The following is a 15,454-nucleotide window of genomic DNA, read 5'->3' as shown; positions in this document are numbered from 1 at the left end:
TACCAAACAAACAATGAGTACTGGGATAAAATGTTCGTGTCAAAATGTGTTGAGTACCAATTTGATGAATTTCAAAGCAGCTGAGTATCAAGATACCACTGTATTTCCTTTTGTATTACTGGTAAAATAGCAGAGACTGGGGATTAGGTTTGGGGTAGCGGTGAAAGTGCTGGTCTAGAAACCAGGAGACAGTGAGTTCTAGTCTCATTTTAGGCATGAAAGCTGACTGGATGACTTTGGGCCAGTCATTCTCTCTCAACCCCACTCACCTCACAGGGTTTTTGTGGAATATTAGGAGACGGAAGCATTGGGTATATTTGCCACTTTGAGTTCTATATAAAAAAGGCAGGATAAACATCTAAAAAAAGTATTATATAAATTGAAATAAATAAAATACATACAATGAAGCCTATCCATAGCTCCTCCAATTGATTGACCTTCACCTAACTACCATTGCTTCTCAGAAACTGTCAAGAACCTTCCCAATCTCTCCCCATTTAGATGGAATAGAGATATGGAATTGTGTGACTTTGTGTCACAAATTCACAAAAAACAGCAACTTCATAAAGGGGAATTTCCATTCATGTAACCTATCCCTTGATTGGATGCTTGAGTTTGAGGCACCTCTAGGGAACTAAGTTTTTGCTCTTAAGATGAGACAATCAATGTGACAATGATCTTCATATTGGTTTATAAGTGGTACGTTTATTTTAATACTGTTTGTCTGTGCTGTATTTTAAGTCTGTGAATACTTGGGAGAGATTGCCAATGTCTGTCGAATTGTACAATGGATTGAATTGGTTTTCCCAACATCATCTGGCAGTCTGCATTATAGTTCATTGTCAAAATTCAGCCATATGAAATTTAATATAATTCATGTGGGTTTTAGCGCATCTTCCCCATCCAAAGATATGAGGAAATGCTGTACAAATTTAAATTAGCTAAAATCTGCCATTTCTACTATTTTTCACCTGACCAAACGTTATTCATGGATGAGCACACAAAGTATCTGAACATCAAAAGCATACATTCTGTCAACCACACACACTGAACTACCCGGATATATATAAAACTCAACAAAAGTCCACATATACTGTATTTGAGCAATAAAAGCCACTAGATGGCAGCAAATGCTAAGACACAAAGACACTGCTATCTTTGGTATTAAGTCATTTTTATTAGCTTTAATATTTTAATATTTCTGAAATTAGTGTAACAGTACATTACTTCCCGCTTTTAATTATACAGGATGAAGACCTATGGTACCTATGACTGAATTTTGGATAATTTGAAAAGCTACCAATGGCAACAAAGATGATTAAGAGACTGGAGGCTCAAATATACTAAGAACAGCTGCAGGAACTGGTTATGCCACTAGGCGCTGCCACAAAGAAGTGGGGGTGGTGTCAACCTATTCTCCAAAGCACCTGAAGGCAGGACAAGAAGCAATGGATGGAAACTAATCAAGGAGAGAAGCAACCTAGAACTAAAGAGAAATTTCTTGACACTTAGAACAATTAATCAGTGGAATGACTTGCCTCCAGAAGTTGTGGGTTTCCAACAGAGGAGGTTTCAAAGAAGAGATTGGACAACAATTTGACTGCAATGGTATAGGGTTTCCTGCTTGAGCAGGGAGTTGGACTAGAAGACCTCCAAGGTCCCTTTTAATCCTGCTATTCTATTATTCTGTAATTGTGGTTCTTGAAAATGTATGGGTTCTCTAATCCCATAATAGAGATGCTATAGCAGATACCCCAAATGCCTGTTTGAAGTAACAGTGGTGACTTCCTGTGGTTGCACTTTTAATATGATCTTTTGATTTGTAATCTAATATTTTAAATGCTTTCCAGAGTTTTGCACTTTGCAAACTGCTGACTACAAATTTGGGCCACCCAATTAATGGTGTAGGATGACTACTGCAGGATTAGGATAGTTGTGCCCCACTAGGCCATCCTATAGGCTTTGGATTCTCTTTGTGAGGCCCAGCCCTACAGAGATCTGAAGAACCACAAAAAGATTCCATCTTACCATTTTCTCACCCCAAAGGAGACGATGATGATAGTGGTGGAAGAGACCTGTTTTCCCACCTTGGGCGCTGCTCTCTGAGAAAAATAACCTTATACGGTCATCAGGAACCACCCCAGAAGTCAATGTAGCTCTCTGCCCATGATTCTTTCTTATATCGGTCAATTGTCTCTTCCAAGCTTTTCAAGAGAAGTCATGGGATCTACCAACAGGCACTGGTCCTATTCATTCATTGTCCACCTGTGCATTGGTTCCAATAACACAATACATTTTAGTGTGTTACTGCTCCTTTGCACGTCAAGCAGGAGATGATGAGGCCATCACCAAGATGCCCTATGAGAACAATCAGTATTCTCCATCCTAAGTGTTAAACTGTCAGTGTAGATGCTATGATGAGGTACAAGGTGAATAGCAATTCCTCTTTTGCAAATGAAGTACACTTGGCTGACCTTTGGAAGTTAGTTTGGGCTACAAACCAACCAACCACATGGATGGAAACAGAACTGACTCTCAACTCCAGGATGACAGTTGTTCACTTAAACCTCGCTGCCTTTAAACCCTCAAATTCATTAGGAGGGCTGGATGAGAATGGAAAATTGTATACACTGATTTCCACACTTGTCTAAGAAATAATTTTTATTTTAGGGATGACTTGTGAAAAGTAACAGCTACTAATTTTGAGCTGAAAGGATGAAGTACTACATAGCAATAACACTTAGACTTATATATCGCTTCACAGTGCTTTACAGTCCTCTCTGTGTGGTTTACAGAGTCAGCATATTGCCCCCAACAATCTTGAGTTCACATTTTACCGACCTTGGAAGGATGGAAGACTGAGTCAATCTTGAGCTGGTGAGAATCGAACTGCTGGCAGTCAGCAGAATTAGCCTGCAATACTGCATTCTAACCACTGCACCAATCACATAGCATGTATGAGAGCATGCAGAAGTTTTGTTGTTGCTACTGCTGGAGACAGTGGTACACAAATGAACCCAGGTGTCTTGTTTACACATCACATGAGTTCAGGTTCAGGGGCAATTGCTCTTGATGTAGCATGGATTGGCCCAGGATCCTTGAAACTGACCCTGCTCAGATTAGGGCTACCATTAATCTCTAGGAGATAGGAAAAGGTTGTCTCTTTGCTACTAACTGGCAGTCATCCAAACATTTGCAGTCCAAATGTGGTAGTCAAAGCCTTTCTTATTAAGGTTGGAAATCACTTTGCTGTTGCTGCTTAACTGAATTTTCCACATATACATTATAAGAATGTTTCTAATTTAGTGACCAGCTTGCACTCAAGACCATATGATTTTCTCCCTAGACCATAACTCTCTCTTCTTTTTTTTTCAAATAATTTTATCAAGTTTCACAAGAATAATAAAATATAAAATAACACAAAGCGGGAAAAATTGGGGAGGATGAAAAGGTGGGAAATTTAAAAGGTGACAGAAGAAAATATAAATATACTTATAAAAACAATAACTTCTGACTTTTTCTAAAACAGACACAAATATACAATATAGCAACCTCTTACTCTAAATTTAAATAACCATAACTTTCTCTTCTGAAATAGGACACTGCTTCCTTTAGTGACTTGTTTATTTATTTTTAAAGCTTTCACAGCTTTCCTGTTTCCCAGATAAAAACAACCAACCAGCCATATTCTAAAAAAAACCCCAACAACTTTGGCTCCTGGCTATTCATATAGCAAACTGAATTCTCACAATAAATAAATCACAAGAGCAAGAATAGATACGAAAATAAAGTAAACCTTCATTACACCATGAAGTATATTTTAAAAGTAAAGACCTCATTAGTTATTAAAAATAATTTCATTAACAAATTCCTAAAAACAGAAAAATGTAGGCATCCAATGAATCTCTACAATAAGGTGTTTTGTTGGCCAAGATAAGAGCACCAAAATGTCTATTGCCTGAAAGGAGTTCATATCCAAAGGAACCCTAATATTATTCACTCAAATAATAAGAGTCAAGAGAAAGAATAATCTCAAGTGCCTCCTGTATCTGGTAGGGAAAACAAATACTGATAATACATGGACAATTTCCAACTTTTCATGACTATAGCAGCAGAATTCGTTCTACAGAGTGGAAGGACAGAGCTCTCAAAGTTACTTTTCACTTTGAGTCTTCACACCTTGGCCCTTCCTCTTGGAATGGTGAAATGATAGTTCTCACCACCACTTCCCTCCTCCAGAGAATGTCCTCCTGTGTTAGCTTAATAATTACTAGAATAATTACTAGAATGAGAGCCGAGGTGGTGCAGTGGTTAGAGTGCAGTACTGCAGGCTACTTCAGCTGACTGCTAGCTGCAGTTTGGCAGTTCAAATCTCACCAGGCTCAAGGTTCCAAGGTCAGTAAAATGAGGACCCAGATTGTTGGGGCAATATGCGACTCTGTAACCCGCTTAGAGAGGGCTGTAAAAGCACTATGAAGCGGTATATAAGTCTAAGTGCTATTGCTAAGTGCTAAGTGCTAGAAAAGGATGAAAAATGAGAAAGAAAAAATAGACGGCAACAAACACTACAGGACCATCTCCTTGTACATAGCACTGAGATGTGTGATTAGAGGGATCGGTCCTTCCTCCCTAAGTGGTAAACCAATCTCTCAGGTTATGAGCAAAAGTAAACTTTATGAGAAAAATATATCTAAAAAATTGTATTAAAATCTTTTAGCTTTGAATATTAAAATGCAGATAATCTGTGTTGAAAAGGATAAACTAGAGTAGTTCCAGAATGAGGATATAGCAGTTGTAACTGAATATATAAAATATATTTCAGCAGGCAGGCTTTTACTGGCTCTGTAAAATGATGATGCCCCAATTATTAATATAGGTTACCAAAGGGCTGGGGGGAAACATTAAAGACAAATGATTGTAGTCTAGATGAAAGGAGCTGACATTAAACACCCTTTTCCAACTTATGCCAGAGACAAACAGAGCTACTTCTCAGCACACAGACAAAGCAAACCAAAGGACGGTAACGTAGTTATAAGTTAAAAGTGTTCCCCATCCCTATAGAAAATAACAACTCTGAAAACAGATGCCACCTATGTTGGAAGGGTCAGCTGGAAATTCCTTCTTCTTATAAACCCCACTCTAAGGGGCTGGAAGAGAATAAATTCAACCCTTCCCCAGCACTCGGTTGTTTCTCTCCATCCCTCCCTCCTCAAAGATCTCCCCGAAGTCTCCCAAAATAATAAAACATCCAAGGGAGGGAAGGATTGGTGGATATGAGCCTGTATGTGAAAAAAGCCATGTCATCTCTATATCAAAGGCTGGAATACAGACACTGTCATTTACAGTGCTTGGCTGTGAAGTCAGACTTGAAGAATGCCTTTTACAACAAAGAAACTCAAAATTAGAAGTGGCTGTCTTTTTTTTTTTTTTTTTTTTTTTGGCCTAATGATAGGGCTAACCCTGGGAAAAAAGGCTTTGTCACTATAGGAGAAAAAGCCATCCTTAAATAAGTCAACTCTACATTCCTTTTCAAGTGCAACTCTGTGGTAGTCCATTTTTATCATGAGCCCCGGACCGGGGGCAATGGTGGATTGCCCCCGGTCCGGACCGGTTTGCAAGAACCGGCAGTAAAACTGGCAGGAGGCCCCACCCACCACCCGGATGTCATCATTGGTGATCTGTAAAGCAAGCACGCACGTATGATCCCATTGCAAACCGGTAGTAAAGGTAAGTAGAACCCACCCCTGGAACTCATAGCTGGTGAACCAACAAAAGCTGTAAAAAGTACTCCTCACAACCAATATCTCTTGCACCTCTAACAAAGTTCTTGGGCTAAGAAGCCTCCCAAATAGTGAAGCTGATATTTCAGAAGGTGTGCAATCCCACCCAAGGTAGATTGTACATTTCATCTTTCATCTGGCATTTTGGCACTCAAAGAAGTTCCGTACTTGTACTGTCTCCCTAGAACAGAGGTAAGGAACAATGGCCCTTTTATAAATTGTGGACTTCAACGCCCAGAATTCCTGAACTAGTAGGAACATGGCTGGCTTAGGAATTCCGGGAATCGAAGTCCACAAGTCATAAAGGGGCCATCATTCCTCACCCCTGCCCTAGGCTAGAAGCAAAAGAAAGAATATTACCGATATACTAAGGATACCACCCGAAATCCCTGGGTGATCTCCTAACAATACAAAGGAAGGGAAACATCCCATTCCTAAGAGGTCTGTGTGCCTTCCGTCCCTGTTCTACGGTCCCCATTTATTCGTACCCATTTCCTGTATTAATATCCATGTTTATACTTATTCCTGTTATCTCGTACATTTTTGACAAACTAAGTAAGTAAGTAAGTAAGTAAATAAACAAACAAACAAACAACTAACTGAAACATGGCAATCTAAGAAACCGGGATGACATTTGGAAAATTACTGTGGTTAATTTCCAGTTTATGTTGTACCCGCTATAGTCAATCCCCATATCCAGATCAGAGCAAGTACAGGCATCATTTAGTACAACTGGCAAAAACTATAGCTCTGTGTTCATTTATTAACTGTCAGCAGACATTAAAAACAGCTGACCAGCAAAACAGGACAAAGGCAGGCAAAAACAGGGAGAGAGAAAACATGAGCAACAGGCAAGAGATAAAAGGACAGAGGAGTTAATATCAACAATCCAGATTATCGATGTATCTCTCACAGAACTTTCCAGAACGGCTGGAAACAATACAGAGCAATCAGCATGGGGAGTCCCAAAGCGAGGGGCCTTTGCTTATTCTAGATTTAACCCTTTTATGTACATAACAGCAACATAATGGAGATGGAAAGTATCAGGTCTGGCCTCTATTCTTCAATGTGAAAGAAACATTTGGTAGTCAGGTATAATGAATCCCACAGTTGGTTGGAAAAGAAGACAAAGATCTCTAGTCCTAAATCCTCCCACACACCCACTCAGTCTCTGGCCAATTAGTCTACTGCTTGGAGCTCTGACCTATCTTAATTGATGTCTCTGAATTGTGGTGCTGGTGTAAATGGTTGTGTATATCATGGACAACCAAAACAATCAACAGAGAGATGCTGAATTGTGTAAAACCAGAAGCATCACTAGAAGCCAAAATCACAAGACTACGTCTGATTTACTTCGGCCATGTCATGTGAGCAAATTCATTGGAGAAGGCAATGATGCTAGGAATGGTTGGTTAGTGGATCAAAAGGAAGGGGTAAGCAAAGAACTCACTGGCTTGTTACCATTAAAGATGATACAAAGATGAACATCTAACAAATGAAAGAAGCTGTGCTTGGCAGGGTAGCATGGAGAGCACTTGTCTATAAAGTTGCCAAGAGTCAGATACGACTGAATGGTTAAACAAATTAACTCTGATCTATGAACCTTGGATGTTTAGGTACCCATCGATCCTTGGTCTTCAACCAACTGTTTGCCCCACCAATTTCTTTTGAGTTTCCTCTCATTACAAAATAAATACTGAAGGGGAATTAGGATGTGGCAAAGAAAAAAGCCAATCTCAAACATAAACTGTGTTCCCAGTAGTTCTTTGGGGTCCCACAAAAAACTACAACTACAACATTGCCTAGGGGGGCGGAACCCCAACCTTCTAGCATTATAAATACAAATGTAATTTTGAGAGCGTATTATTGGCATTCTAATAAATTGACTGTTGAAGTATGTGGTACCTCACTCAACAGTAGTAACTGTGAGAGGGATCTTGGAATCCTAGTGGACAACCATTTAAATATGAGCCAGCACTGTGCAGCAGCTGTCAAAAAAGCCAACACAGTTCTAGGCTGTGGGATAGAATCAAGATCACGTGAAGTGTTAATACCACTTTATAATGCCTTGGTAAGGCCACACTCGGAATACTGCATCCAGTTTTGGTCGCCATGATGTAAAAAAGATGTGGAGACTCTAGAAAGAGTGCAGAGAAGGGCAACAAAGATAATTAGGGGACTGGAGGCTAAAACATGAAGAACGGTTGCAGGAACTGGGTATGTCTAATGAAAAGAAAGACTAGGGGGTGACATGATAGCAGTGTTCCAATATCTCAGGGGCTGCCACAAAGAAGAGGGAGTCAAGCTATTCTGCAAAGCACCTGAGGGCCGGACAAGAAGTAATGGGTGGAAACTAAACAATGAGAGACACAACCTAGAACTAAGGAGAAATTTCCTGACAGTTAGAACAATTAATCAGTAGAACAACTTGCCTCCAGAAAATGTAAATGCTCCAACACTGGAAGTTTTTAAGAAGATATTGCATAACCATTTGTCTGAAGTGGTGTAGGGTTTCCTGTCTAGGCAGGGGGTTGGACTAGAAGACCTCCAAGGTCCCTTCCAACTCTGTTCTTCTGTTAAATTCTGTCAGTAGGTAGAGAGATAGAGTAACAAATAGAGATTTCCCAGAAGGCAGGATGGTGAGCTTTCTCCCACCACTTCTTTTATTATTCCAGGATGCTGTTTATCACATTGCCCTTATGATAGATTACATCCTGGAATAATAGAAGTGGTGGGAGAATTCTCACCAGTCTGCCTTTTTGGGAAATCTGTATTTGTTACTGGCCACACCTACTTCAACAGTCAATTTATTAGCGTGCCAATAACACACTTTCAAAATTGCATTTGTGGTTATCATGCCAGAAGGTTGGGGATATACTAATAAAAAGTTCTACTCTAGGCCCTATTCTCTGAAATATAAAGCAGATTTAACCATTTAATTTTAAGGATTAAAGCAGACTAACTAAAGTTTAGATCTATCAGAATGTAGTCTAAGGGGGAGAAAAGAATCTAGTCATTTATTGTATTATGAAAAGGTAAGGGTTCCTAAAGATCATCCTAGAATAATATTGAGACCAAATGAGACTTCTTTTCTCCTACAGCAAAATCTTGAGAAACCTGGAAACTACAAAAACTTAATCCCAGTTAACATATACTAGCTACAAACAGCAGAATGCATTCTTTGCCAGAGTCTTACTTTAGTATTCTTCAGCCAGACTTCCATATGTGATATACTATCTATTTTTCATTTACTATTGTAATGAAGCCCAAATGATAAACATTCATAATGGTTTTTGGGGGTTTTTGATGGGGGGGGGGATGGGAAAATCAATATTACCAATTAATCTGGATTGCTTGGAAGTGAGGTTTGGAAGAAGTTAGGACATATGGCCATTTTTTAAAGGTTCAGCAGATGCTAATGTAATACTAATCAGACTCAGCTTTTTGTGACTTAATTATTCAAAGTAATATGTTGCCAGTGTCTACACTCAAGAGGGGAATAGATTAATCCCAAATATTTGCTGCCGAGTTTGCATCTCTCATGTGTAGTGGTCTGTGTCAGGACACAGAATACATACATCATTTATTTTTGCAAAAATGTGTATTCTAATTTGGGGTAGATCCAAAAGATAAATGGCTCCGCACTGGAGTTTGTAATTCAATTTTTTTCTTAGAAAGTAGCTGTAGAGATACAGATGCTTAAAATAACACTCTGTGTGTGTGTGTGTGTGTGTGTGTGTATGTGTGCGCGCGCGTGTGTGTATGTGTGTGTGTGTCTGTGTGCCTTATGTTTAATAATCCAAATTTACAAAGACAATTTTACCTAATATTTGGGACAACCAATTCTTTCCTGCTTAACAGTTATTATTTTTAATTTCTTAATATCTTTATTTTTTGTACTATTATATGGAGTTGCTCCTAAAGAAGGCCTCAGAATCGGTATTGTGGTGGTGATAGGAGAGAAGTGCAGAAACCAAGGTAGACAAAAACAAACAAACAAGCAAGCAAGCAAGATAGATATTGCCAAAAGTACAGGTAGTCTTCGACCTATGACCCTAAATGACCCTGGAATTACGGTTGTAAATTGTGTCAATTGTTAAAGTGGTTGTCATGAGGCTGACCCAATTTTACCCATTTTTTGTGGCAGTTGTTAAGCTAATGCTGTAGTTGTTAAGCAAACTTTATTGTCCACAATGGACCTTTTTTCCCCCAGTCGTGAGTCGAGGACTAGCTGTTAACAAGAAATAATTACTTTATGTTCAAAGAACAAAATTAAAATTGCATGTGCTGCGTTTGTGACATATGCAAAACCTACCCTGTTTTTATTTTCTAAGAATATCAATGAATCTGTGCAGAGTTTTCATGCATGATTTCAGAAAATCCTAAAATACCTACAGTAGACGAATGGTTAATAAAGATGACAGAACTGGCAACAATGGCTAAGTTGTGAGAGAAAAATCACTGAAGGAATTCATCTACTCAACTTCATTGGAAGCTCTTTGTAGACATTTTGCAGGAGATGGAGAAAACTCAGATTTTAACATATGGATTTGATGTTTGTTAAAATTTTAAAAGGTAAATGGACATTATAGTACAATCTTAAACTAAGAGTTCAATGTAAGTGTTCCCTATATCCTTGGAAGAAATCATTCTTTGTGTTTTTTTTCCCTTTCTTTTTCTTCATACGTTTTTGCACTTCTATCTCTATTCTCTCTTTACTCTGTATCTTATTTTTTCATTGTTAGTTCACATTTATCTGTAAAATTAATCAAATTATTAGATGGCAAAAAAGAGAAAAGCAATGAAGATAATTCCATTCCTACTCAGCTTTGTGGCAATCCAGCATTTTTTTAAAACTATAAAATAAAAATGCCTTTAACCAATAAATAGGCAAAGTGCCCTGGAAGCCAAGCAAGGCAACTGATAGCATCTTGTGTTATCGGTCCCAAGACAGTATCAAATATGGACATTGTCCCTTATTTTCCTTCAGTGGGATCCATGAACAACATTAATGTATAGATGTCTGTTCAGAGGTAAGACCCACTGACCTCAATAAGATTTCTAACCAGATGACCAAACACAGGCTTATAATATTTTATCTATTTTCTGCTGCTTGTCCCTACATTTCAATCTAGTCTGCCTAAGGATTTATGTGATCCAGGGCATGTAATATTAATAGCTGGAATCCTGAGAAGATTTGTGACAGAATAACAGGGGGAGAGGTCAAGGGTTTGCATAAAAGCTCGTATCTCTAATGTATTACAGTTTTTTGTATTTAACAGAGGTGCACCTTTTGGAATATTACTTTACACTTCACTCACAGAAGAGGAAAGAGAGATGGCCTGTGTAATCAATCAAATTTTTGGCATCAAAGAAAATGAAGAAAAGTATACGAGCTGACTTTTAAGATTAATAAACAGAAGACATAACTTCTGTTTATTAAAAGCTAATAAAAATATGAAGGTACTAGATCAAACAATAGAGACAAACAGAATGGGTTTCAAGATTGAGAGAAGGGTAAGATATCTGGGTGTTAATTTGACAAATATGAATTGTATGTTTGTTTCAAAAGAAGTATGTTAAGATATGGAATGAAGTTAAAAAAGACTGAATTTGAAACAGAATTATGTACAAATGATGAACATACTGCTGAAACGTATAAAATGTTTATTAAAATTTGACACAGAAGAAGAAGTGAAAGAATATTTGATAAAATGAGCTAAAATTTTGGTTATAATATACAAAGGAAACAATGGGAGAATATGTGGCTGAAAGAATTGAAATTCACATTATGTTTACAATCTTAAAGAGAACTTTTATAAAATGATGTCTCATTGGTGTATTTGTCACTGGAAAAATTGTCTAAAATATATAAAGGCACTTCAAATGTAAATTGAAAATATGAATGGGGGGACTTTTTAATCATGCTTGGTGGACGTGAAAAAATGGATTCAAATACACATTAATTCAGATTTTAAAGATTAATATATAACTGAACCCAGAGATGTTTCTTTTGGGACTGATTGACAAAAGTTGGGAAACAACCATGGAACTTTGTTTTTAAATGCAATTAACAGTAGTGAGACTTTTATATACACAATGGTGAAAGAGTTGACATGACCCACAATGGAAGAAGGGATGGTAAAGACAATGAAATTTGCTGAGATGGCAACATTGACAGTGAAAAGATAAAATTATTTGTAATGCTGACAGGAAATCCCTTTTTTGCATGAAACAGAAACACATGACATACCTTGTTTTCCCCAAAATAAGACATCCCCTGTTAATAAGCCCAATCGGGCTTTTGAGCGTATGGCACATAAGGCCAAGCCCTATTTCAAAAAAATATAAGACATTATTTTCAGAGAAACACGGTATGTTTGATGACATATGAGTTTGATGATTAAAAAAATAGTAGATAATAGAGAAAATGAATATTATTTTCTAACCTTAGAGTAAAAGATCAATTTAAATTTATACCTATACCTACCTGTAAAAGAAAATCAGAAGTCATTTCTTTATATTTCCTTTTCCTTTCTTTTCTTTCTGAACTATTTGCTTTCTCTTTCTTTCTTTTTTTCCTTTTCAACCTTAATTATTGATTTCTGTTAGTTTTAAAATCTTTTTAGTTTAAAAAAAAAATCTAATAAAGTTATCACAAAGAAAAGAAAATGAAGGGGGAGGGGAAAAAGCTGGTACGGTACCTTCATAGGCGCAAGCTGGATGGGTGTGATGCATGAAGGATCCACCATAGGCTTTGGCCTATTTGCTGTATCTGCCAGCAAACTATGCCATTGTTGAGGTAGTCCGGTGAATTTTTGTTCTCTGTGATCAAATCCAGTGTGTACCCTGTGTTCAAAATTGGAAGGGCCAGAAATTTCAATCTTTTTCTTTTTCTTTCCAAACATGATGGAAAAACCTGAAAAAGAAGATAAAATGTGTTAAGATACACATTACTAAAAACACATGGTGTATATGTTGATGACTGGATAGCAAAGATGAAAAGGAATGGGCACAGAGCTGGCAATATATAAACAATACAAATTCATGTTTACTTGCATATGTCTCTCTCTCCTTGCTTTTGCCAGTTTACATATTTTTCCCCGAGCTGAAATAAGTGATATGTACACTTGCTGTAATCTAGAATTGGCTGGAAGTATACTGGGTGCAAATTTAACTGGAAATTGTCCACAGTAATTTTTCCAACAGACAGGCTATAGGCCCAGGAAAGCTTACTCTGAGCAGCCCAAAGCAACTCAATCACTCAACATTCCAATTTATTTTCAGGCAGTAGATGAAAGCATTCAGCTGAACCAGCACTCAGAGCCCAACTTCACAGATACTCATTAGGACCTAAAATATCCTATTCAAGGAGCAATTTTTCATGCTTTCAAACTTAGCAAATAGCAATGAAACTGGGACTGGAAAATCTCATACTTGAAGAAGGATGACTGTAGCCCCCAGAAATGAAAATGGAGGCACCGTTGAGCTCTCTGAGATCTTTGAGATAACATATCCAGGACAAACCCAAACCACTAAAACTGAAAAAGGATAGATTATTTATGTCTGAAATCATTCTAAGAGCGAACACAACCAACTGAAAACTGATTCAAAACAGTGTTTAGCTAAGCTAAGGCCGACATTCCAGAAAATTCAGGAATCAGCAATAATACTTTAATATTCAGGAAAAAATGGTAAGCTCAAAATTATTAGGGAACAAAAATGCTATGGAATAGGTACAGAATATCTCTCTATTCAGAAGACACTAAAATAAAGTAGTGTAAAACTTTCTCATGATTTCATCAAGAAACTGTTATTAACTATTAATACTAGTATAAATTATAATTATATTTTTCTCATTCTATTCAAAGTTCATGATGAATTTTCCCTTGAGAATATAATTGCTAGACTGGAGGTATATCAATATGACTGAGACATGCAACCGAAGGGAATTCTCTAAACCAGGGATCCCCAACCATGGCTTGGTTCACAACCGGGCTGTGGGCCAGCACACTCGACTTGTGCGAGCGACGGGCCAGCGTGCATGCACATGCGCACAACTTGCAGTCCGGTTCCCCTCTTCCTCCCCCCCAGCTGGGCCGCTAAGCCACAAAAATTGGAGACCACTGCCCTAAACCAATGAAGGAAAGAAGAAAATAACTGATCAATTAAAGGGTGGGGGGTTCATTACATCTGTGTATCACATAGGGCAGGGGTGTCAAACTCACAGCGTCACGGCGCCATCATGTGACATATCACAATTTTTTCCCCTTCTCTAAACCGAGTGTGGCTAGCATGTGACGCATCCGGCCCGCGGGCTGGGAGTTTGACAGCCCTGATATAGGGCGATAAAAGAAATATTTTTTATTCTGGTGGCAAAGTTGCATGGCTTTCACACACATGAGTTTTCAGGATGCTCTTTGCTTCTGGAAAAAAAAAAGAGGTGCATAAACAATAGAACAGCACTAATGCTATCTTCACAGCATCTTTTGAAAGAATGGAAACTCATGCACTCCAGATGATATGGGCCCCAATTTATGCTATGAAGCCTTTTTATGCAGATTTCTATTATTTGCTTGAATTACTTTTAGTATATAAATGGAACTGTTACTTTTTGTTTGTTGTCATACTGGTGATGATGATGATATAGCCATCATTTATCTTTTTTTTTTTTAATTTGATTTATATGCCGCCCTTCTCTGGAGACTCATGGCGGCTTACAATGCGTTAAGCAATAGCCTTCATACTTTTGTATATTTATACAAAGTCAGCTTATTGCCCCCACAAACTGGGTCCTCAATTTACCTACCTTAGAAAGGATGGAAGGCTGAGTCAACCTTGAGCCTGGGGAGAGTCGAACTTGCAGTAATTGCAGGCAGCTGAATGTTAATAACAGGCTATTAGTCTGCTGCGCCACCAGGCTCCTGGTGGCTACCTTGTCCTTTGTACATTGTAAATATTTTTGCTTCTGTTAGAATTACATATATAATTCTTTATGCTTAAATTTAGGGGCAGGAAACTTGTGATTTCCAAATGTTGCTAAAAACAAGGACAATAATAATTTCTTAAACATAATTCCCAGATTCCATCATCAATGCCCATTTTAGAAGGAGTTGCCAGAAATTATACTCAGAGAGCTACACATTCTCTGCTTGTTGCTCAAAACAGAACCTACACTTTTGATGTAGATGGAGTTGGCCACTTTAGGAGAACATTGCCAGTCTTTCAGACATCCACCCTGCCCTTATTTTCCACAGATCTGTTAAATTAATATTTTCAATCATTTGGTGGGGCATGAAGATGATTTCCTAAAAAACAAATTGTACGTTAAAAGTTCAACTGTGGATATACAAAAATCATTGCGACAAATCAAATCAAAGGGACACTCCAAGTGAAGTCCACAGCACGAGAAAGGGGTTCATTTTTTTTTTCCTAATCAACTTTATCAGATCATGAAAACTGTCATTTTCTGGAAAACACCTACTCTGACATGTAGTGGGTCTTCCAAGATTAAAGGAATTGGGTTTTCCACCCCTCTCTGTCAAGAGACACCAATCTGAGCAGCAACTAAAATTGGTTCCATTCAGTCATTCTGGTCCAGAGTAACACAGAAAAATCTTTTCACAAAACCATTCATCTAGATTTTGGGAGAAAAGGCTAAGGGGAGGGGTGGA

The 15,454-nt window shown here is 38.0% G+C and overlaps 1 protein-coding gene across 10 annotated transcripts in view; it reads right to left on the bottom strand.

Annotated features, from left to right (window-relative positions):
• PAK5 (p21 (RAC1) activated kinase 5) overlaps positions 1-15,454 on the bottom strand; it is a 149,641-nt gene that overhangs the window by 59,341 nt on the left and 74,846 nt on the right. For 9 of the 10 annotated variants that reach the window (XM_034432366.3, XM_034432367.3, XM_087882310.1 and 6 more), the window contains one exon: positions 12,485-12,699. In XM_034432366.3, the coding sequence (XP_034288257.2) occupies positions 12,485-12,699 (215 nt within the window). Of the gene's footprint in view, positions 1-12,484; positions 12,700-14,955; positions 15,089-15,454 lie in introns of those variants that run through there. The other variant, XM_060689330.2, reaches the window with a different exon arrangement.

This window comes from Pantherophis guttatus, chromosome 1, assembly GCF_059756535.1.
Source record: "Pantherophis guttatus breed Tessera chromosome 1, ASM5975653v1, whole genome shotgun sequence".
Taxonomy (NCBI): Eukaryota; Metazoa; Chordata; class Lepidosauria; order Squamata; family Colubridae; genus Pantherophis; species Pantherophis guttatus.
Note: the sequence above shows the minus strand (reverse complement) of the source record. Positions and strands in the feature narration are given on the sequence as shown.